The sequence below is a fragment of the Chiroxiphia lanceolata genome, chromosome 1 (genome assembly GCF_009829145.1).
Source record: "Chiroxiphia lanceolata isolate bChiLan1 chromosome 1, bChiLan1.pri, whole genome shotgun sequence".
NCBI lineage: Eukaryota > Metazoa > Chordata > Aves > Passeriformes > Pipridae > Chiroxiphia > Chiroxiphia lanceolata.
In genome coordinates this window covers 60,168,138-60,193,640 of record NC_045637.1, presented here as the reverse complement: position 1 = coordinate 60,193,640, position 25,503 = coordinate 60,168,138, and the positions used below count along the sequence as shown (strand labels likewise).

General features: G+C 39.0%; 1 protein-coding gene across 1 annotated transcript; it reads right to left on the bottom strand.

Annotated features, from left to right (window-relative positions):
- Positions 1-2,511: 2,511 nt before the first annotated feature.
- Positions 2,512-22,736, bottom strand: CNDP1 (carnosine dipeptidase 1). The gene is made up of 14 exons (XM_032694928.1): positions 22,552-22,736; positions 19,668-19,842; positions 18,340-18,436; positions 14,707-14,814; positions 13,749-13,892; positions 12,314-12,476; positions 11,181-11,269; positions 8,329-8,529; positions 6,632-6,716; positions 5,932-6,092; positions 4,399-4,563; positions 4,068-4,209; positions 3,516-3,663; positions 2,512-2,644 (listed from the first exon to the last, which is right to left on the bottom strand). Exons 4-14 carry the CDS (start codon positions 14,782-14,784, stop codon positions 2,539-2,541), a joined length of 1,482 nt encoding a protein of 493 aa, XP_032550819.1. The 5' UTR covers positions 14,785-14,814; positions 18,340-18,436; positions 19,668-19,842; positions 22,552-22,736; the 3' UTR covers positions 2,512-2,538.
- Between the last annotated feature and the right edge of the window lie 2,767 nt (positions 22,737-25,503).

The window sequence follows — 25,503 nt, the reverse complement described above, 5'->3', positions numbered from 1 at the left end:
AACAAATAGCTGTTAATGCAACCAAGAAGTAACATTGCTAGAAATGTCGTATAACAGCACAGACCTTAGAAAAATGCACACCTTTTTTTTTTTTTTTTTCAAAAGGCTGATGAGGTGCTGCAAAATCTATAAAAAAAGGAAAAGACTGGGTGGATACTCGTTCTTGATCTAAGAGGGAAATAGTAGCTCTGGATAGCCCTATGGGCATGAGTGGCTTCCCCAGTGCTTTCTTTCATGGCTAGGAGAAATTGAAATTTTCTGCCATTTATCTCCTCTGGGACTGAAGGAGGCATGGAGATGGTCTGCATAATTCATTGGTCCCACTGTTTCACGCACATGGTTTTAACTTGACAGTAAGTGGCTATTTTAGAGCACAACCTTATTTCAGTGCACTGTTCTGATGGTGTCTGTTCTTATAAAATTTTGCTGTCTTTGTTGACTATATTCTGTTTGACATTCCGAAGAGCAACTGTAGAAAATACATAATCCCTTCAATTGTGCTTTATAATGTTGTAGAACACATAGACAGCATGTATTGTAGTGATATTTGAGAGCAGTTATATTTCTAGAAACACACTCTGAATACGTCTTTCATGGAGAAATCTGCTACCTCCATCTCACCAAGCTTTCTACTATTCTGCCCGAAGTGTCATGTTTATGAGCAGCAGTTTCTTTCAATGTTTTTTGAAGCTTGTTTGTAAAGCCACTGCAAATCCAGAGATTGCAATGTTTTATGTCAATTATATGTCTTCAAATACTTCAGCAAAAGTCACTCATGTACCTCTATGGTGTGACAGCTTTCAAGCATGGACCAGTCTGCCCTGAGTCCTGTGCAGACATTGAAATACTCACCCCTGCACCATTTGTTACGGTGCTGGTTCCTATAATGGTTTCAACAGGTGAAGGGAAGTGAGAGACTGCAGAGGACTTGTTCTACAAGCTGATGATGCACGAACCAGAATCTTCTGACCTTTGGGCTTTTGGTCCTTGTCTTGGAGTCTTCTCTCTTGACATGAGGGTGAAAAGTTACACTGCAGTTATGCAGTCTGCAGTGCCAACATGAGTAGGAGACTGAGCAGAGTCCTTCTCTTCCCCTTGAACACGGCCAGCAGCCAGCATCCATAATCAGTTCTTACAGCTGAACTGTGAGTCTCACAGCCCCAAGTAGGTCTGAAAATGGGTGTTTATTGAGAATGTGATTTGAAACCTAAGCAGCCTGGATTATAACTGTTTCCAGATGTCTTAAAAGGCCAGCTACTTTTATGCACTTCTCCTAGGAATTTCATTGGACCTACTGAAAATCAGAAGCATATTTATTTATGTTTTTTAATTCAACCAAGGTTTTTGTCCAAATAACTTCCTACATTATCTATTCATATAAGTTATATGCAGTACAATATTCTCTTCTATAGATTACACATCTACATCTTTATTCTTGAGGGGTTTTGCAAGGAGGTAGCAGGAGAGAAAGGAAGGATCCCAACTAATTTCTGTAATTTAATAATGTCATTTTTTGAACAGTAGGGATAACACAACTGGTTCAGTTGGTCTGGTTGTGTGCGAATTAACTACATTAGAGTAAAAATCACATTTTAAAGTTAAAAAAATCTAGATTTGAATTGGGTGCTTTGTGCTGGATGTTTTGCCTAAACAGCAAACAGAGCTCTCAGGTAGTGTTTCCATTTCAAAATATATAATTTGCATTTGGTTTAATCATCAATGTAAACTGATTCTTTGAAAGTAATTAACAACAAACAGTTGCTAATTGGGTGAAAAAAAAACCTTTTGAGGATAGACTTTGGCCAGAACAGATGATTACAAAATCTTTTTTCTACTGTACAAATCCATGAGGGAAATGTGATTTAATGAGTCTTAAAACCGCTCACAGCACAGTAAGAGGAGATTTGGATGAAAAGAAAGGCAGAATCCAGACCTGGAAATGTTTATTTACTACTGCAGTTTTATTGACCTCAGTGATTATACTCATAAATAGATATTAATAGGCAAGTCTTCATATCAAATTCAACAAACTGATTCTATTGCATTTCCCTACTTAAAGCCTTCTGTGAAGGACAGGGAAGAGATTAATTGGGTAGTGGATCTTTCTTCAAAGAATTACATAAATGAAATTTTGTATATAATTAGGAGGAAACTACAGAGTTGTGTATTGCTTATATTCAGAAACTGGAATATAAGCTAGGCAGCATGAAGATGGTCATACTACAAAACAGAAATAATTTTAATAACACAGATGTAAAAATTCCCTTTGTTCTGAATTTTGAAACTAAAAGATAACATCTTCCATTCAGCAAGAATGGATTATCCCTAACCCTATTTTATAGGATTAGGGATAAGATCACTTGATTGACCATATCACAGATGCATGCCATTTAGAAGTATGCCAAGTAATAGCAAGGCATTTATTTTTTTTTCCACCAATTCTTACCCACTGAATATGTGATTTATGTTTTTCCAGATCAGGCAGTTAGAAAGTTTAGGACTAAAAAAATGCTTTGCTGGTTTTCTTGTGATGCTCTATCAGTTGTTAGTTTCTGTGTGGGAAGTTTCATGTAAGTGCCAATGTAGCTTCGATATCTCCAGGAAAAAGGCTGCAAAGAATTTGGTTCCCTTAATATAGTTGTGTCTGTGAAGAAGGAAAAAAAAAGACAATGAAGTCCTATCAGGCTGTTCTGCTCTTAGAATTAGCAACATAATCTAGTGAAGTTTTCAGTCTTCAGAGGAATTTGCAAGATTGGTAACCCCAAAAAAGGACCCAGTGCACAGAAATCCTGGACATCCTTCAATTTGGTACTCCTCTGAAGGAGTCGCTTCTGAAAATTTTTCCAGTGTTACATCCCCAAATTGCTGTTTTCTGTAGCCATAAGTGTTGAGGTTGTAATGAGGGGAAACAGAAAGCAATTTGAGAATTACTGTAGTATTCTCCAGTTTCTGCATTTTAGCATGAGCAGACTTGGAAGCTGCACAAGTGTTCAGGCAACATGTTGAATAGTGTCTTGCCATGGTGCTTCGAAGAATGAGCAGTGGCTATTTGTGCCACTTTAAGCTATGTTTTATATAATTACACTAGTTTTGGTCCCTGAAATATAGATATATCTTTATAGCCATTTATACAGAAAACCATCAAAATTTTTACATAGCCATGAACCTGCATATCTACAACTCACATGCTTCAAAATGGATGCTGTGACAGAAGAGTGCCCATCCATATCACCATCTTTCAGACTAGAGGCAAGTTTCATTGCCAGTGAAATGAAAATTGCCAGTGTGATGTGTTTGAAGACTGTGTAGACAGTCAATGAAAAGCATATAGCAGTATACGACAGATTGGGAATTTTGCTTTCTACTTAACATAGCGAAAAGTTTGCTGGAGACAGGAGTTTTGGACTGTCAAATGCACAGCAAAGCTTCCCATCCAGCCATGGTCATTCATGGGTACCAAGGGACTTCAGTTCTCCTCCCTTCTCTAACAACACAAACAGACAAATAAAGGACACCTGCTTATTTTCTCATTCTGAGAGTGCTCCCCATCATCAGCTGCTCCAATTGGAAGCATTATCACACTTTTCTGCATAATGGTCTGGAACATTCTGGCCACAGGAATTTTTGAACCATCACAAATAAAATCTGGGTCTTCTCCAAAAACTGAAATACATGGGAAGAAAGAATTAATGATTAAATGAAATCAAAGTGCTTTTTTTCTGTTACCATATATTTAAGCAGATAGCTGATACTAAGAGCTTCTAAGTAGAAATGGTTTTGAGTGTGTAGCCAACTGGTTTCACAAATCAGCTGCACTCTACAAACCTCTGGTTTCCTATCAGCACAAAAATAAGTAAATGACGTCTTTTGGCTACTCCTATTAAACATGCCCCAGTTTAGCAAGGTGTGAAAGATGTTGCTGACTTGTTCTATCAAAATCAATGAGATTATAGGGGTAAGTGGCTGTAGCACTGAATTGGGAAATCTCTTTTTCTCTGTTGATGAGGAAATTCCCCTGCACACCTGCAGACACATTAGGAAGTGAAAAAAAAAAAGAAGGAACACACCTGTATTTATTGCCCTTCTTGCTGCTTTATATGATAGATCATTAACATCAGCAAGCCAGGGCTTTGAAGCCAAAGGCATAGATACTTTCAGTTTGTTTGGACTGTTCCTGTTGGAAAAGACAGCCTTCAAGTGTTCCACCACCTGCAGAGAAAACACTTTGCACTCAGAAGCTTTCATTTTCCTGAAACTCAAGGTTATACCCACATTCCCACTTCTCTTGGAAACAAATCAGTGCTAGAAACATTCAGTTTACTGCAAGTCAAAATTTGTGAGGTGCTAAGAGGGATTTAGTTTACACAAGAGAGGCCAAAGAAAAGGTTTGTCTCTTACCTGTTGTTTCACAACCGAAAGGTCCATGTGGGGGACCTGACGAATTGAGAATTTGCCAATTACTTTTGCTGGAATGACCGTTTTAATTCCTGGTTCATGAAAAGCTCCTTCAATCCCATGAATAGAGAGAGAAGGGTAACGCCACAGGTGTAGAAGTATTTCTTCCTTCAAAAAGAATTTTCTTTGAAAATATAACGGATAACACTGAGCCATTCACAATTTATATAAACTAATGTGAAGAAACAGGCTTTTACCATCCTAAAATTTGTATTTGGAGACCTCTGTATTTTAAAGATGTTTGATTTTTAATTTAAACCCATGCACATATATTTTCATTAAAAAAAATACTACTACTTTAAGTCATAGAAAGATTTGGATGATAACAATTTTTCATGCCAAATTAGAGAAATGGAGCATTATCTTAAAGTATCTTGATAGTAAATTTTTCTAGTGCAAAGTAGAATCAGAACAAGTTCTGATCTGACTGTTTGTTTATCCCAGAACTAATCATGGGAAAAACCATTCAGCCAGACCTCTCCTAGATGATATCAGTGAAGAAATTCTACTAATAAACATTAAATAATACAATAGGTAAGATGATAATTTTCAGTAACCAAGTTTTTCTGGATAAGATGGAGAGGGGAAAGAAAATTATTATTCTAAGGAAGATAGGAGAAATATATGAATTATTAACTGGTCTTCATGCAGAACCTCAAGGTGCTGCTGCTTTCCTTCTACTCCTGTTTTGAGATTAGATCTTTATCTACACATAAAATTTGCACCAGTTCATCCTCATATAGGTAAAGTATCAAAACTCAGATGGTGTAGTTACATTATACTTTTGTATTACTGATTATTACAGTCTAGCTTTAGCTAGCGTGGAAGCTTTTTCATGGAAATAAAAGCATCCACGTTAATACATCTTATACCAGTATAATTATATTAGTGATAAAAAAATGTATCACTCCTTTCCCCCAGCTCCCACTCTTGTGGAGAGAGATGTTTCGAAGCCAACCTTTACCTGCTGGTTTTTATTTAGAATATAATTTTTAATTTGCTGGTAAGGAGAGGCTTATAGCTTCGGGTGCTTTTTTTGGCAGACATCAAAATCTGTGTTAAACAAATAAAACCCACGCAAAACATATCTGCCTAACACTGCCTCCTGTTTTTCAGAGCTGAATACAACTTCTTTCCTACTATGTAACCTAAATACAGACATTTTATGCTTATTTTGTTTGGCTGGTTAGGCTTGACGGGAGAGAAGGGGTAGGCAATGAAGGGAGAGCAATACTGTTAGTTTTGCATTATTCCTTTTCATTGATTATTCATCTTTCATGTCACTTTCCCCAGATGCAGTGCCTCATATCTTCAGCAGACTAATTTTATTTACCTTTTACTTCTCAGTGCTACTTTATTTTATTCTGAGTTTGCCATTGACTGAAAATATCTTTCAGTTTGGCTTTATACATAAATGCTACAAATGAGTGATTTAAATTCTTTCTGCAGAGTATTTATATACAGATTTTTTGTTACCTTGGTGCCAAAGATGAATTTTTTCACACCACTGTTATTTTTATGCTCCTCTAGATCAAATTCAATCGACTTGTATAATTTCCTCTCCTCCTCTCTCAGGGCAGCAACACTGTCATAGATTCCAGGGATCTGAATACGACCTGTGGGATCCACAAGGCTGTCTACAAAATGAGATAGAGATATCAGTACAAATGGAACCTATTTCTTCCACTTGACAACAGTAACACCTTTTTGCTTCTACCTAGCTCTTTACCAAATTAGTAAACCCAACAACTAACAACTGTTTGCATCCATCAAACTCGATGTATTTTTGTATTTATTAAGAAAACTACTGAGATGCTGTTTGTGTATAGTGTGTGGTATGTCAGCCCAGCTTCTGACATGAAAACATCATCCCGAGACACTAATCATCATTAAAAAGCCAGGTTTTGTTATATGTGTGTGTATTAAACTTGCCAGCAATCCTTAAATGTTCTTAACTGACACATGACTGACATCAGCTTAACATGTTTGAAGTCCTGGCCTTACTGAGGATGTTCCCTTCCTCAGCTGCTGTCACCATAGGTATGTCGAGGTTTGGAAATCTTCCTTCAATTAGACTTGCCTTATTCAGATAAATTAAACATGGTACTGATCTTTGTTAGGTTGATCCCTAGCCACTGCTTCCCAGTTACTCCCAAGCAGTGGTGTGTGTTATTACCCAGCAGAGCTATCAGATCCATCAACGGTTCATGAATGATGCCTCCAAAAGTTCCAGAGTGAAGGTCCTTTCTGCCACATTCAACCTGTACCAAAAACACTGGTTACACATAAACACTCATCACCTTATTCTTCTGAGTGTTTGTTGTCCACAGAGACTGGTGGTTTCTGTTTTTTAAATGAGACCACAAATGAATAGAAATGATTATTTGTTTCTATTTATAAAATGGAAAACATGGAAAACATCATGTCAGGAGCAATACACTTTGGTAAAGAGAAATGGAGCTCTGTTGTCAACCACTAGAGAGAGAAATTCAGCTGTCTATAGCACTTACACATTTCACAGAATGATAGATTATGCTGAGTTGGAAGGACCCACAAGGATGATCAAGTCCAACCCTTAGCCCTGCCCAGACCATCCCCAAGAGTCACACCATGGGCCTGAGAGTATCATCCAAATGCTTCTTGAACTCTGTCAGGCTTGATGCTGTTACCACTTCTCTGGGGAGCCTGTTCCAGTGCACAACCATAAGGATTCCCCTCTATTCCCTCTTTTGCTTCAGTAAGATTAAATACATCATAAGTGAAACAGTTGCATATTACTGTTTCTAACATTGGAGAATAAATTCTTTAAGGTATCTATCTTTTTTATTTAATGCAAAATCTTCATAACAAAGGCAAGAATGTATCTTAATTGTTTTATATTAAGAATATATGTCCAACTTTAATTCCAAATTGCAACAAATAAAAATTTATAGGTCTCTTGAATCATATGGCTTTAGAATAGAGGCATTTGGGTTATTGAGTTTTTTCCAGGCACATTTTCATACTTGAGTTTATCATAAAATATTTTCCTGCAACGAACTTCTTTATTTTTCTCAAAACCTCATTACATCCAACTGTCTAGTAGCAGGCAGAGATCATTTTTGATGTTCTAATAGCATCATTTTTCTTAACCAGGATTTAGAAGAATTGAATCAAGGCTGACAAGGCTCTTTTGGTTAAAAAAAAAAAATTCATTCTTTTTCAGACATAAAGGTTAATGCAGATTTTCCTTTAGTTCTCGAGTTCTGTAATCTTCTCTCTGAATTCCTTTTATGCTTCATCAGGAAGCATTTCCAGATGAGAAATTTCTGCTCCTCATTTTACAGTAGCTCACGTTGGCTGCTAAATATAGCACATTGGCTACAGTGCACTTTTATTCACTCTTGTCAATGCTTACAAAAATCTTGTGTGGCTTTTAAACCCAAACATCCAAATAAACTGGGTTCCTTTAGGCAGATTCATTGCACAAAGCAGTATCTGCTGCAAAAGGGCAGAGCAGCAGAAGAAATGGTTTTAGAGAGAGTTGGAGGGGGGGTGTGTAGGGATGATGCTGCAAGAGAACAGAGTTGATGTGCAGAGAGGAGGATGAGAAGAGAGTGGAAGAGTGGCAGGAGAGTAATGGAATAGGAAAGGGATCAAGGAGAGATAGGTAAGTGGAGAGATGATGATTGAAGAGAAGTTAATGGAAGTAAATAGGGCTAATTGAACTGAAATGAGGGGGGAAATCTGTAGAAGCCAAAAGGGATGCAGAAGAAAGCTCTGTAATTGTAAATATTAAGCTTTCCCTCAGTCGTTCTCTGCACGTAGATGTAATTATGGCTACATCACTGCTCCCTGTCAGAGGCTCAGTTCAAATGAACCTGTGTCCTTTACCTCCACAAAGAAGCAGGCATTTCCCCGACTCCCATATGTAAGGGCAGGCTCCTTGTTGCTGAGCCAGAGGTTGTCCGAAATTACAATGTAATCAACATCAGAGAAAAAGTGCTGGTTTTCTTCTTCAAGTAAGTTTTCTAGCCCCGAGGACCCTGCTTCTTCCATGCCTTCTATTACGAACCTGAAGTTCACTGGCATAGCCTAAATTAATATTAGAAAAGTCTGGGTGAGAAAAAAGCATTTTCAAAAATCAAAAAAATAAACTTTAAAATAGGAGCAGACTGGCTTGATGTAACATTGTGTTAAGAAAAGAAGGATGTAGGATATGTATCTTGCTTCAGTAGAACATCCAGTGATAGACACATATAGGTTCCCAGAAAAATTTGTTCTTTTCCTCATGTTTTTATGTACTTCTTGGCTTTGAAGGAGAGTGATATCTTTTTTGTGTGTTTTTTTTTCAGAAAATTTTCTGGAATGTTTCATTGGGCTTTCTCTCAGGGCTATTCAATACTCTAAAGGCTTTGGAAATTCTAACTGTGTAATAACAGTTGCATTTTCACACAATACTTCCTGCCTCTTGTATTTCCACTCTTACTGCCCATGCAGGAACCACTGCTGTGGTTTTCCCAGCTGTCAGAGACTGAATGGGTTCACGATTTATGCATTCTAGGATTGCCAAGGGACTTTTGCAGGCTTCTGCAGGACTTTTGCATTATACCTCTGATGGCCCATCAAAACCCATCCCCCCCCCCCCCCCCCCCCCCCGCCAATCTTAAAAGGCGGGAAAAAGCCTTTTACAAGGCCCCACACAGAAACTCTTTGCAGGCCCAGGAGATGTTGGAGGCTCATGACATGGCCTGTGACACTAACCATGGAGATAATAACTCATAACTTCTTTGAGTGTGGGAGCTTCCCTCCTTCACCCCCAATGAATCAAGGCCACCACTTCAACTGACAGACATGGAAGCTGCAACTACCGAGTTTCATCGCTGGATGGTGTCACCCATGGGCAGTGACTGTAGACATCTTTCCACTCTTTTCTTTCCCTTACTCTCCCTTACCCTTATCTTGTCTTTCCTTTCTCTCCCTTATGCATTTTCCCCCCCAGAAGTTATCTCTATGCCATATTGTTATAGATGATATAGATGATGAGACCCAAAATGCCTGTTCAAAAAAATTGTTAAAATGAACCTATATATGTTTAAAATAAACCCTACCTATATATGTTTTCAAACACTGATTATTCAGTGTCGTTTCACTCTAATCCACCCCAAGGGAATTATTGATAAGAACCTGGGTTACCCCCTCCCCCCTTTTTCTGGGGCGGGTCGTAACACCAGCGTGTTGTCTATCACCAGATTTACATGGTGATAAAAATGTTGCCACTGATTCTACTATAACTGTCCTTTTAGCACTCATGAATTTGCATGCCTGCTGGTTGATAAGGATGCATTTCCAAGAGTAGATAGGAAAACCTTTATTATGGAATAGTCGGAGTTGGAAACGCTGACACATCTGTAGGGGATATGAATTTCAACTTAGTTTCCTGTTACAACTCACTTTCTCATTACAGGTTTTAAGATGTTTTGTCTTTTGATTCAATGCTCAGATTAAAGGCAAGAACAAATGTGTAAAATTAAATGAACTTGTGTCACTGATGGTTCATTGACCAGACACAAAAATTTTAGAAACAAACTGTTCATGAATATTGTTTGATGGCCTTGGTGTTTTCTAGAAAGGCTTCAAAAGACAAAGATTTCTTTTTGCTTGCTTGTTAAAATGTCCAAATAGCTACATAGTGATTTGAAAAACTGGAAAGATGCATAATGTCAGACCCACAACCATATCTACTTACAACAACTACTCTTTAGGCAAATAACATGTGTGTTTGCTAGCACTTTAGAGACACCGAGGTCTAGTCAGTACTATAGATGCAAGAAAAATGTGCTTTCCAGAACCTTGCAAGAGGACTTTAAAAAAAACCAAGACTTAATGCTCAATTTGTGCCACAAAGTCATAAAAACGGCACAAAACTGTTCCTCGACACAAAACTGTTCCTCAGCACTCTAAAAGAACACATAGTACAAATTCACCTTAAAGGACACTAGTTAACCAAGTTATAAGTTTAAAATATATATTGGTTTAGCTTTGTATTGGGGATGCAGGTATCCCAAAATTATTAAATGATTTGAAGATGACTATATTGGTCATTGTAATAATATAGGCAAATGTTTGTCCTTAGGATATGTCAGTCTCTGAATGATTGTATTGGTACTTGGTTAATGCACCCATTCAAAGCATTTCCTTTAATTAATCCATTGATGACATAACGGCCCCTTATATAAGAGCATTTTTAGATAATTATTCTCTTCATACAGACACATAAAGTGAAGATACCTTGTAGGCAGACAAAACCAAGGATCAGCAGAATGTAACAGCAGAGAGGAGTCTTCATGAACATTCTGTGATATCTGTTATTTTACCATTTTAAAAGCTCTGAAGAGAATAGGGTATCAAAGCTATGTGATGTATGCAATATATGTTGAATGCTTCCCCATGGATTTTCCTCTGCAGAGCAATGGCAGCAATACTGTATTTACATTGCATACAGATTGTTCAAAATAGAAATGCTTAAGGAAAAATTCTTACTGGAGTGAAACCAGTTGCCTAAATGTTGCAGTAGAAATAAGCTAATATTTCAAAATGTGTTTACTCTGTTGGGTCAAAGATGTATTGTCTAACTCACAGGAATGCAAATACATCCCTCCAGAGATATAATAAATAGTAATAACAAATAATAATAAATAATAATAATAATTAACAATAATAATGGAGTCCTCATTAATACCTACTAGTTTCAAGGCTCTAAATGTTTCCACGGCATTTATCCAAGCTAAGACAGGTCCCTTATTGTCTGTTGCTCCACGCCCATAGAGGTTACCTTAAAAAGAAAAGAAGGATGTTTTTAAGCATTACTTCAATGTAATCAGAAAATTCCAGTTGCCACAGAAGCTGTAGTGATGTGTGAAGTGAGGTGAAGTGAAGCAAAGTGAAGTGTCGAAAGATCCAGGATTTCATTGACTCATTTTAGATATGGTGATGAGTGTTCAGGTGCTTCCCAATGGACTAGTGCACTTTTTTTTCATTTCCTTACTTTATTTACATCATACTGTGGTTTCTGTTGCCTGCCAATTTTTGAGCTTGACTTTTTTCCTCAGAAACTGTTCATACCAGATATGCCTGAAGAGTTTGCACAGTATGCAACTTCTAGACACATCAGCCAAACCAGGTAACAAGCAGCAAAAACCCTATAGATAAATGCCATGGCAGAAGTATGAAGCTACAAATCTAGGTATGTAACTTCTTTCTCAACCGTACAGTTATACATAGGGACAGATTTCAGTTTTATGTACACCGATAAACTTCTGCAGCAGTCCCTACTGGATACACTGAATGTACACTGGTGGCAGGAGAATTACTCCAGTAAGGCTGTTTGGAATTGGTCCCAGCTGATGAAAAAGGGTGACTTAATGTTTATAGCATAGGCCTGGGAATCAGGATTTCTGAGGTCTTACTTGTCTGCTGACCTTGTCATTTTTATTCCTTCAGTTAGCTGACTGCAGTGGAAGGATGATTACATTACAGGTGGGGAAAGGGAAGCTCATGTTCTTCCACCACCAATGCTCTTTACCTCCAGTGTGGCAGGTGGAAGTATTAAAGTGGCATGAAGCAAGAGCAGGAGGTGTGAGGGAGGATAATGGTTGATGCAGAAATCCAACAAGAATTTTTAAGCAGAAATGGATCTTCTGTTGAACACTCTATAAAGCAGCTTTAATGTCCCGAGGCTCCTACACACCAAATATTAGGCAAGATTTCCACTGGAGAATTCCTCATGCTTTGGTTAAATATACAGGACGCCCGCTCCCACTCAGAATCTCAGTCATGCATTCAAATAATGATTAAAAAATTAAAATTATGTACACACCATCGATTTCAGTCAGTGTGTAAGGGTCAGTGTTCCAGCCATCTTCCTTTTTGGCAGGCTGCACATCTACATGACCATAGAAACATATGGTGGGATTTTGTGGATCCTTCCCCAGTTCCCCAAGAATCACAGGAGGCAGTGGGAGGTCCTGGCCATCAGGCAACTGGGGAGAAAGCAATGAAGGAAAAAAAAAACCCTCTGAAAATAAATGTACAAAAAGCCCTGGAAATCTCAGTATTGAAAATACTTCTACACACTCAATTGGCTTTGATTCCATTAAGTGCACAAATTTGACTGAATCCTGCTCTAACCTATTTAGAGAAACTAAGATTTTTTCTCCACCTGTTTATATTCTGCAAGGACTTTATGAAGCTCTTCTAACATTTTATTGTCAAAAATGCCCTTCTTACTAAATTCTTACTTCCCAGCACTGGAGAAGACAGACATGAATGCGTGCTATAGAGTCTGGTGTGACACTGAAATAATCAAAAGCCATACAAATTAATTTGGGGTTTGATTTCAGCACAGACAGAGAGCAGGACGCCTATAGCCTCAAATATAGAAACAAAATGAAGTGTTGCTGGCAGGAAGCAGCAGCAGCTATGTCAGACTGATTTGAAAACAGGTTAAGGCTCTAAACTAATCCTGTAATGTACCTCTGTGCAGAACAGAGTTCCTTATGGCCCAGTTGCTTTCTTTAAAACTATGAAACTACATAACCTGAAATATTAAAGTGTTGCTGTACTATAAGGTCCTTGAGCTAAGACTCTCAGAATCCTCCCCAGAAGCCTCAGAAAAAGGAAAAGGGAATCACTATTATTGAACTTTTGAATTCCTGTTAGAGTAGAAATGTCTGCCCAGGGCAGAAAAGAGCCCCCAGCTACGGTAAGGTAAGTAAATTAAAGACAAAGATTTCTCAGAGATTAGTTTTTGCTTTCCAACAATCATTAAGAAAATAGCTTGCATCCTTTGCTGGAAGCTCCCAAAACCAAAGATGATACTTTAGATAGATAACCCTTTCTGTCTGACAATATTTTCCTTGCAAAATCTGCCTCTCTCATATAGAGACTTCGGTGATGAATGATGCATTAATGCCCACGCTTCACTACTGAGAAAAATGTGAAAACAAGCTCTGGTAAAATACTCAGTCCTTTTACTTTTGCAAACTGCTTCCCTCCAGTTAAAAGTATCAAACTCCTTGCTGCAGAGAACATCTATTTGCATTTGGATTGTCTGGTGCTTCCCAAGTATGTTCTCAGACAGTCTGGGGAGGGCCTGATTTCAGCAGATATCGTGTAAGTATAGGACTACTGATAAATTGATAGCTAGCTACCAAAAATATCATAATGCCATAACATACATATACATAGCACTGAATGCAATAGGTAGACCACATGCAAATATGATGATTTAAATCCAAGAATCAGACAAGCACCTGATGTGACCCCAGGTTTACTGAATTGACAGTGGCTCCTAGTGCTGCAAGTCTGTCTGCTGCCAACGCCATCATTCGTACTACTTCTTTCCTCAGATCTGGTTGAACAGAATCGCTTTCCACAGCCACCCATTCCTTAAGATTCTGCACAGGTAGAAAAATGCAGTTAGATGACCCAGAATGTTAAAGTGTCTTGCCCTTGACATCTGAAATCTCACATTGGAAGATGGTTTCCTTTATGTATCATCACAGCAATGCTGTGGATGCTCTAAGGTTTCAGAATAAAGATTAATTGCTTATATGTTTCCCCAGGGTTGGAATTCCTGATTTTCTAAACAGGGAGGGTGATCACACTTAGGCATTCACATCATCAACCATGGATTTAAAATCCAGTGGAAGAGGAGGTAGATGCTGACTAGTTTACATTGTAGGAATTGCATTGTATACGAGCTACCTTAGGGGCCCTCGTAAGGATTCAGAAGTGCTCGTAGCTTTAAAGCATAACTGATACTGACTGGACTAATTATGTTACTGCCTTTTCACAGCGGGCTGACAAAAATTAAAGCACAAACCAGCGGGACCAAGACTACTCTCCTTGTCAAGAGCAAACCTACAACAATCAGTTCTGATGTAAAGCAAGAGAGCAAGCATCCTATCTGGCTTGCATCTACCATGCCGATGCATTTTGGCTTAGTGGAGCCTCTCTCTGCGTCTGCTCAAAGGATGCCCACAACCATCTCTTTTGTGGAAGTCCATGCAAATCCCTCTTTCACCACTAGGGTCCCCAGCACAGTCCATCCCCTTGCAGCCTTGCTTTGTGAAGTGCATGTTGCACTCTTGATGCCAGACTTGGAATGCTGCTCACTACCTTAGTGACAAACACTTCTCCAGAACATAGAGCACAGGCCTCTGGGGTACCAGCTCTGTACTCACCATTTCATGGCAATATAGTTCCTACCTCAATGAAATCACTTTGATGTGCATCAATGTACTGGAAGATCTCTATCTCCAGAGCTGAAGTGGATGAGGAGGACATTACTGCCTTAGTGAGCAACGGAGGGGTGAGCTGAATGCTATCTGAAAGTTTAGGATAAAATTCAATATGTTACAGACATCATGCACTTCTTTTCAGTGCTAGAAGGCATAGACAATTACAAAGTGTTGATCCTATTTAAGTCTCATTTAATCTCTCCAATCCAGGAGAAAGGGTACCTGCAATATTTTTTCACATAAAACCTTCAATTGACTCATAGTCAAGTTGCTGAAATGAAAAATTGAAAAAACGACCAAAGAGTGAGCAGCTTTACAGTTTCTAAGTTATAAGTAAATTAGGGGAAATATTTTCTAAAGAAACATTTGTTGCATCAGTTTTCAATGCACAAATGTCAAGTTGAATTTTCTGGGAAGACTTGCACCCAACACCAACAGCCCAGGGGACTCATCTCTCTTTCTTCATTTCCAGAATCATAGAACATTCTGAGTTGGAAGGGACCCACAAGGATCATGGAGTTCAATTCCTGGCCCTGCACAGGATAACTCCAAGAATCACACCATGTACCTGAGAGCATTGTCCAGACGGTTCCTGAACTCAGACAGGCTTGGTGCTGTGACCACTTCCCTGGGGAGCCTGTTCCAGTGCCCAACCACTCTCTGGGTGAAAAACCTTTTCCTGATATTCAGTCTAACCCCCCCCGACACAACTTCAGGCCATTTCCTTGGGTCACTGATCACCAGAGAGAAGAGATCAGTGCCTACCCTTCCATTTTCCCTCACAAGGAGGTTGTAGACTGCAGTGAGGTCTCCCCTCGCTCTCCTCTTCTCCAGGCTCAACAGACCAAGTAACCTCAGCTGCTCCTCCTGTGGCTTCCCCTCGAGGCCCTTCACCATCCTTGCTGCCCTCCTTTGGACACTCTCTAAGAGCTTAATATCTTTCTTATATTGTGGTGCCCAAAACTGCATACTATAATCAAGGTGAGGCTGCACCAGTGCAGAGTAGAGCAGGACAATCCCCTCTCTTGATCAGCTGGTGATGTTTTGTCTGATGCACCCCAGGACATGATTGGCCCTCCTGGCTGCCAGAGGGAGGGAGAAAAATGAATTAACTAGCACACATTGCATATTTTACATGAATAAGGGAGAACAAGCCTGATACTGAAAAAATAGCTTTTGTGTTTAAATAAGAACAGTGTCAATACTGAAACACTTGATAAGCGCAGAAGGCATTTAGTACTTGCAAAGCTCTCTGCCATCTTGTTTTTGACAAGGTAAGTAAAGATTTAAAAAAACATAAGACTTTAAAGTGTGTTTTTCTTCATTCCTGCAATTTCCCCTCCATGTGTCCTTGAAGTTGTTGCTGTAGTGTCTTAAATTGGTAGAGTAATACTTGAATGTTAGATACTTGGTTGGGCTAAATTCAGTATAGCTGCTGTATTGGGCTGTGATAGGATGGACTCCAAGGTCAAAACCTTTTATTCTAAAAATATTCTATACTGGTAACAAAATGTGTAGTTCCAAGTCCATCCATAATTCCTTAACTTTGATGCATCACTAAGGTGATAGGCTATGGTAATATTAATAATTTCAATTATGTTTCTCTGACAGAGAAGAAAGATTGAAAACCCAAGCATGATGAACAAGATGAGGGAAACATTGTTCATTTTGGCTGGAGATCCTGGCTGTATGAAGGATGGGCCCCATTTTCCAACCTTCCCTTAGAAGCAAGGTTGCAAGGTTTACTTCACTTTATGAAGTAAAGCTTTGAGAAGGCCTGTAACAGTAGATGTTATCCTCAGTGTCCATTTCCTGAAACTGGAAACACTAATATTGAAAGTGATCAAATGCTGATTTTGCAGGAGAGCGAAGCTGCAAAGCACTGCTATGGAGATGACTTGTTAACTGAAAGAAGAAAATCTAAATTTGGGTGTAATTTTTAAGATGAAGAAATTAAATGTAGGCATATTATTTAAATGTAGAACTATTTTTTAAATACTAATACATGCTGAGGAAAAGAAACCCCATCTTAAGTGGTGATCAAAGTACCATTTTCTTCTCACATTGTTTTCTCCATAAAAAGGTAAACACTACCTCCAAGAGGTGGATCTAATCAACAATCCCCTTCAGATATTATCATCACCAGTCACAGCAGCAGCAATTTGGCCTAAAGCAAAAGGGATTATTACAGGAATTTTTGAGGCAGCATGGAAAAAAAATCAGGACATTTCCAAAGAGACAAAGCAGCTTCTGGGATTTAGCAACAAAGATGTGGTGGAGGATGAGGTTTTTATAGCTTAGATTGTAGTCATTTCTGGATTGAGCTTCTGTGGGTAAGGCTTAACAACAGTTCTGCAACAAGCACCCCAGACTTAAACACCCCAGTCTGGCTATTTCTTCCAGCCTTGGACTGTGCAAGTGGCTGCAAGTATTTGGCAACTGTCCATTTTACAGAGGACAATAGGAAGTAAGAGCAAGATCACAGAAATGGTCAGGAGAACTTCCCAGGCTGCACAGGATGGAGGAGAGAGGACCAGGAGTCCCAGACTGGGATGGTGCTAACTGTTCCCTGATGAACTGAGTTTCCCTGACACAGACAAGATGCTGGCACTTGCTTGGGCAGTGCCCGGGAAGATACCTGAGCCGAAACACTGCAGGTCATGTCTGAAAGGGGCCCAAGGTTCCTTGATCAATATTAAGTAAAAGCTGACCATTTATGTTTGCTTCTCTTTTTGTTGCTGTGTGCTTTTGGGAGGCCAGGCAATGGCTCTGCTTGTGTGATGTTGCTCAATCTCACTTTAGCCAGCAGTGGGTTCCAAGAGAGCAAAGTTATCTTCACATCGGCCCTTTTGACAGATAGAGTGTATTCCACCTGTGGGCTGCGTCTTGCAGAGGGGAGCTGGTTCCCACACAAGCTGAGGAGAGGATGGGACCCCGACAGATGCATTTGTGAAGGGCTCCAAAAAAGTGCAAGGCATCGCACCTCCAGAAGAGAGTGATAGGAACGGGCATTGTACAGTGTGATCACTGATCCAAAAATGGGATGAAACCTAGTTTTGCCATGGGCATTGCAAACAGACAAGTCAAGAGATCCCAGCATGTGAGGGATTTAATCAGATATTTGTCTAGAGAGACTTCAGGGCCATTATCTTCATTTACCACAAAGCTGCTGGATGCCTCAGTTTCACACATATTTCACTTATCCTTTATACCTTTCCATTTCCAAACCTCAGTTAGGAAAACATTTGCAACAGAGGCCACTGAATGCACACTCATTTAACCCTACTGTAGAAAACTAGACAGGCTTCTCCAGGTTCAGTTATGTACAAAGTAGACATTTTGGTTATGCCACAATTGAACAAGGAGCATCATAGCACAGGTCAGAACAGATTACTGCTAGAGTAACCAAACTCATGCAATGGGTTTAAGTATCAGTGTCTCCAGTCAATATGATTTTACCTCTTTCTAATAAAATATTCAATTTTGCTGAATTCTATGCATTTCCACTCTAAAAAGAATGAGTGTGTACATATATATATATATATATATATATATGTATATATGTAGTTGTCACCTTATGGTGACTTGAATAAACACGTACCTTTTAATATCAGAATCACAAAATGGCTGCTAATACAGGGGACATATGCAGTGGTGATGGTATCCTTTTCTTTTTATCTTGGTTACGTGCAAATGACCTGGAAAGATGCAGACAAATGTCTTCATCATGTTTCATTAGCATATAACAGTTTAAGAAAATAAAACAAGGAAACTAAAATGCCGTGAAGGAAAAAAAAATAAAGCAAACAAAATATTCTAGGGATATTTTAAATTATTCTATGATATTTTTGAAACAGACAAAGTTCAAGAAAGCTTATAGAATATCACAAAAAGAGTCTCTTTCATAAACAAAAGTTAGTATGAACAGTGGCAACATTTGGAAAATGAATGTGAGGACATACAGATTAGCAGAGTGCACAAATTATTAATAATTCAAACAAGAAATGAGGTAGCAGCTATGTTTTGCTGTACTTGAGGGAGAGAGGGGAGTAGCTGGTGGAACTTCATGGTGATGCACTAGTAATACACAGACAATGCTGCTCAAAAGCGTTTGGATCGCAACTGGAAAAGCTTATGTGGAAAAGGGATTCAGTTTAATAAAGCTGTAGAAAGATTTCAGGCAAGGCTAAAATAGCTCAGTGTTATGAGGAGGGGAAAAATTATTTGAAAGGATAATAAAGCCAGGAGTGCGGGGAACATCAAACAAAGACTTCAGTGTTCAGTTTCAATTGTATTTTATTTGATGTCATTTTAAGGAGCAGTAGCTGCTTTATAGAAAAATGTAGTATACCTATTTCTAGAAATAGTGTATGGCAGTCAGTCGTGCATTTTCTCTTCCTTCATTCCTTAGTAGTAAGAACATTTTGTATCTCACTTCCTCTCATCCCGTTAAGCACTGTTAAAAGAAAACTTAGTGTTCTTGGGCAGTCATTTAACAAGAAATCCGAGTTGATTTTTTAACTAGGATGACTCTTTGATAAAATATCAACTGAACATATAAACATGTGAGAAGCAGCTCCTGAATGTGCTTTGATGCCCTCCTTGTCACTCCTGAAGTGTGTGCTTCATGGACTTTTCTCCCTGGGATGCAGCACTTCAGGTGTGTGCAGGGGCAGGGGTGCCAAAGAAAACTGAACGTTTTGCAACCAACATAGAGGAAAACAAAGTCAGAATTCACCCAGTTTGCAAATAACTTAAAGAACATTTGACATGAAAGGAAATAAGGATGTGTACAGCAGTAGGAATTAATTTACCAAATCAATTACTCCATTGAAAGGAACATTCCCTCTAAGCAATCATGTCAAGGAAGATAACAGAGAATGGGGTTATTTAACTTCCTTTAACAACATTCATTGATAGGTGGCATACCTTTGGTGGAAGCAGGCAATCAAGCCTTAGTCACCTCTCTAGCTGACTAGGTGAGACCCTTGGAGGAGGAGGAGGAGCAGGATGATAACTCTTCATGTGACAGTTCTTGAGTCCAGTCCTGACCACTTGCTGACACTGTTGTTGTAATGACCAGGAGCTGCAGAGATCCAAACACCTGCAGGAGAATGAACAGCAGATCACAGTGCTGACTGCATTTGAAGATGATTAAAGAAATAATATCAAATTCAATAAACCGTGTAACAGCAATGAAAATGTTTGGTGGGAAGCATAGGTAAGATCTGGCACTTCCTGGGAGGTGACACTGCAACACCCAGTGCTACTTCCAGCAGTTGGAAGTAAGCTGTTAAACTTAGTAAACAAGTTAAACTGTTGCAATATAAGTCACATTAAGGGTGTTTTGCAGAATGGTAATGACTAGCCGTGCCCTTGTTCAAGCCAACCCTGTTTATTAATTCTGCTTTGCTGTAATACAGACAATGCGTAACACGGAAGTCCCTATCTCTTTGTGCTCTTGTTTTGGAGCTGCCTTTATTGCTACTGATGAGAGCCTGAACTGTAAAGATCTCCTCTTCCAGCTGCAGAACTGGACTTTTTATCTCAGTTCACTGATAAGTTCTGCAGTTAACGAAGGAATAGTTTTAAGTTAAAGATTAATTTTTGGTTTAGATGGTAATTTCTGCTTCTCTATCATATAATAATCCAAGCAGAATGGCCAAATCACTAAAACATCAAGCCATGAGAAATTTTCCATTCTCCTTTTCCTCCTCCTTTTCTCCCTGGAAGTCCAATATCCCACCAGGAATCCCAGTGCCAGAAAGCACTTCAGCATTGCTGATTAGTGTTGCTGCTTTACAGTAGCATTTTGGAGGACTTAGAGAAAAGAGATGGATTTTGCTTTGACTTGAAAACTGGAAAAGAAAGAATACATTTCTGTTGAGGAGAAGCATTTCTCCCAGGAAGTAGTACTGCTCTTCGTACCCACTGTAGAGGAGTAATTCACTATTTACCAAAGAAAATTTTCTGCACATTTGTTTGCAATCAGATAAACACTGGTATAAAAAGGTTCTTCGTGGAAAGACAACTGTGTTACCTCTTGCTCTTTTCATGGTAAAAAGGTTCTTTGGAAGGAACTGTGGGATGTACAGTACTTGTACTTGCCTTGTATTGACTTACATGTAGATAGCCTCACCATCTTCTTGCTGCCAGTTCTCCTGTACCAGAAGGCTGCTGAACTTGTAACAAATTTTAGGTGCTTGCGTCTGCACACAAGTTTCTGTCCTTAGGGTCCTCTGTCCATTTTGAAAGAACTTCTATTGCCATGGTCAAATTCAATAATAAGCATCAGTTTTCAAAGGCAGGTCCAGGTCCTGTCTTGGAGCCCTAAAAAGACCTTTCCTTCTTTTAAGTACTTGTTCTTCATTCGATCAGTGCGTAAAAACTCCTTTTTGCAAATGTAATGCAAAAGTTGAGGGGAAATTAAATGTTTATTTACATTTATATATAGCAATTCTATTTTTATATGAACCCTGGCTTCATCTATCCTAACTTTAAATGTTTCACACTGGAGTTATTCCTGAACTACAATAGTGCGAGATTAAAAATAGGTCTACTAAATACAGTCATTCAACTATTTGTTTATTTATCACTTAATACTACTGAGGAACTATACTATTGTGGAAAAAGAAAAAAAAGCTATTATTACCTTGTAGCTTATTATTTCATTGCTAAATGTCCCTTATTTCATAACTTATAATTTGGGACAAGGTTTAGGGTCCACAATATAAGAGATTTATTTTTTTTGTAATCATTATTCCATTTATGGAGTATCATAAACATTGCCAACATTGTTTCAAAGCATTTTTAAATGTAGGCAGGTTTATCTCCTTAATAAAAACACCCTTTGATGGTAGCTTATTAACTACAAGAAATTAAAGAAGAAACTCGAATAGTTAGGCTGAGTGTTGGCATGGACAACTCTTTGGAATACAGAGTTTAAGGAGGAGGAAATAGATTGATTAAAAGAAAATAAGAGCAGAACTAAAAATAGGATAGAGGGAGTTAAAAAAAGCATCCCTGTCTTCGTTTCTCTTTTGCTTTGAAAATTTAAGCTATCTAGGACAGAGATGGTCTCCTACTTTGTGTTTCTATTACTACATCAGGGTAGTGCCCTCAGCTGGTTACAAAGTGATGGTACAAACAAGAGCAACTTCATTTCACTGGCACTTCAGCAGAATTAGCACGTTTTAATTGTTACCTTAATTAAAAAGGTATCTTAAGTAATTACAATCTAAAGTTTGAGTGAGCAAATATGTAAGAAATATGCTGTTAGGAGCAATATTTCATTGACAGATCAATTACATGGTTTTCAATGCTACCTGTCACTGTATAAGCAACTACCTCTAGCTCAAGCCAGCTATTTTTCTTTTCTTGAAGGTGTACTGCAGAAATGTGGGAATGATATTGTAATGTCATAATCAGTGGCACCTTGTTATTCTTGCAGCTTGCTGTCATTTCTCAATATGCTGCCTTAATATAACTTACCACTGTATCTTCAAAGTATTAATGTAGAATAGAGGGGCCCTTTCACACAATTCCCCAAATCTCTCTCCCCTGCAGGTATTTCTACCTCTGCTCCCTGTCCAGCAGCAGCAAGCCCTTTCACCTCTTCACTCCTTCCCACTTCACACCACAGCTGGAAGAGTATTTCCCAGCCATCGTCTTTCAAAATAATCACAACTGATGCCAGAACCTGGGACCACAAGTTAAGCAATATTGCCGACTGCAAGAGCTTGTAAGGCAGTGAAGTGAGATTGTGCTGGTAGAGAGACAAAGACCCCCAAGACCCTGAATTAGTAGTTGTTACCTGAATGTCAATAATCACACCTGGGTATGTCAGTGGAAGGAGATTGGTTTAGAAAAGGTCTCCTTATCTAGGCAAGAGATCTCACCATGCTTCACAAAGGCCAATCCTCTTTATGGAGCAATGATGCTCAGCACCTTCCAGGAGCAGGGCCAAAAAGATTTGAGATACTCTGTAAAGGAAGAACAGTAACATGGAGCCTTCTCAACACATGGTGGCTCTCTGTACCCAGAGCTCCAAGCACGCAGGCTTTAAGTGGTAAGAGAAACAAACAAGTTCTTGTCCAGTACCTTTTCCGGTACACTGCCCTAAGTGCTAGGATAGGAGACTATCTTATTTTTCCAAGAGCAACATTGTAAATTCATTTTGCTTAATGATTAAGCAAAAACATCTTCAGGTATTAATCACACTGAAACAATGGCAAGAGGTTATTCCCATCTTGATATCCTTTAGGTGGCTTTGCTCAGTGAGATAGCATCAGTGTTCCCTTAGGGTGATTAATGCTCTCCTTGCAGGTGAGGTTTTTATCCAGCTGATAACTCATGGTTATTCCCAGACCCATCAGTGACTGACTTTTTGAGTTCACAGGGTGAAGCTGACACTAACCGTGCAGTATTTTGTTTATGCATGTCTTCATGTTGCCTCCTCCCAACTTTCTGTGAGGTCCAGGAATTGGCAGAGGCAGGGCATGAGTTGCTGAGGTGGTGGTATGCATGGTGTCCTTCAAGGCACGCGTCTGGAGTACTACAAATTTAACTCAGTTTGACACTTCACTGGCTTCTGCATCTCAGCTGAGTGTCTCAGAGCTGTAGCCTCTGAAGAAAGGCTTAGGAGTATTTTTCTGTTGCAGTCCTTCTGTCATTGAAGTGTATTTGGGAGAAGGCCAAAGCAAGCAGATAGGTTCTTCTCTTGACAAATACAAGTTGCTTTTAAATAGCTTAAAAACAAAGGAACCCACTGTTTATACATATATATGAACATATATATATACACACACTCACAATAGTGTTGCATCTCGTGCCAACAGATGTTACCATTGCGAAGTCTTCGTGATAGTGACCTCCTTAGGGAGGAGTGTGAGATATTTCATAGCTCATCTCTTCTATCAAAGTGCCACTGACTATAACGAGGGTAAAGCACCTGCTTCAAGAGCCCAGAGCAGATGCCCATTGAACTGAGGCTCTGCATGTCGTGAAAATTTTGTGGAAAATGTGATAGTGACTCCACAAAAACAGAAAGACAGATAATTACAAGACTGGCGCCTTTGGTTAGAAAACTAGTTTCTATCTGAACATCTTAATTAAACACCTGCACATAGGCACTGAGCCTGCTAACAGCTGAGACAGATCCACAAGTACTGGATCAGGCTCTCCGATTGAGCTGCTATAAACTTGATTACAACTTCTTTGGAAAATAGTTCCCTATCCATTTTATAAGGGTTTAGACTTAAAGTACTTTCCCTACAGACAAGTATTTTTGCTCTCTTTGTTACAGTCTTTTCAAGCTGAGAAGTTTCTCATGTATTCAAAGGTCTTTCAACAGAACTGTAGCATGTGCCTTGACATGACTTAAAATGCAATGATGGCTTTTCATTTTTATTATTATAGGAAACCAAACATTTAGAACTAATTTTTTTTTTTTTTTGTAGCTCTTAATGTCTAAGAAAATGACAGTTCTGCAAATCACTGATTTGGATATAAGCCATTAATCCCACACTCCAACTGTCTAAATCCTTCTTTAAATTATGAAGTTTTGGGTTAAATATTTGAGATAAGTCATGAAGATGCATAAAGTTTGTATTCCCTCACTCACTGCACTTCAGAGGGAATTAAGTTCTACTGTGTACTAAAATAGAGAAACAGGGGAAATCCCATGATAATATTTAAAAACGCATTTAGGTCATCAGCTATGAAAGATCAAATGCACAAACAGCTGTTAGAGAAACAGTTTCACCACATGTTCCTTCCTGGAAGCCAGTCTTCAACAGGAGCACAGCTTGACCAGGTAGAAAAGTATCTTCTCCCCATTTGCAGCAATCTATGCACCCTTTCCTCCATGATAGGAAATGGGAAGGCTGGGAAAGGAATTGCATCTTGGATACACATTGCCTGGACACACGCTTGAGCGACAAGAGTCTTGTTGCTCCAGATGAGCAACACTATCACTGGCCTTAGTTTCATCCATTTTTAATGAGAGTTTCCTGATCAGGCCCCTAAATACAAGGTTATCATCACCTACCTCTGAGAGAAGGTTGCTGGGCTTTGCGTACCCTGCCTAGTTGAGCATTAGGACAGCCCTCAGCTCGCTGCCTTGGCTTGCAGAGCCGCCTGATAGCATGGACCCATATCTGATGCATTGCTACAGGCACTGCTCCCCACTGCAGGGCTCCAAGTTCCCCTCCAAGGCTCATTCCAAACTGATCATCATCCAAAGCCCTCCCTAGTAGCAGGGAGGCAGCCTAACCAAACGACGCCAGGTTTTCAAAATCTGACCCTTAAGCACAAACCACACCAGTCTGACACAATGATTGCTTTTGTTTCTCATTTATTTGCACCACATTGTATTCTTTGTCTGTTTCTTATATGCTGGAAAGACATAGTCAATGGTACAGCTGATGGTACCTTTAGTGACAGAATCATTTAGGTCAGAAAAGACCTTTAAGATCCAGTTCAACTGTAAATTTCAATCCATGGCATGCAATTACATAGAAACTGCCCATAAAGAAACACTGAAAATTTAGACCCAGTATTTTTTTCACTTCTTCTTTATCCATGTGGAAACCCCACAATACCTGTGTCTTTTGCTATGCCTCCTTATCAGAATACAAACTTTTTGTTTAGATTTTTTAATTTATCTCTTATGCCACAAGCCAATATCTTATATTACAGAAAAGGAACCAGAAAAACATATTCTGATGTCCCCTTACTTTCCCATGGTGCCTTCCCTCATTAAGGC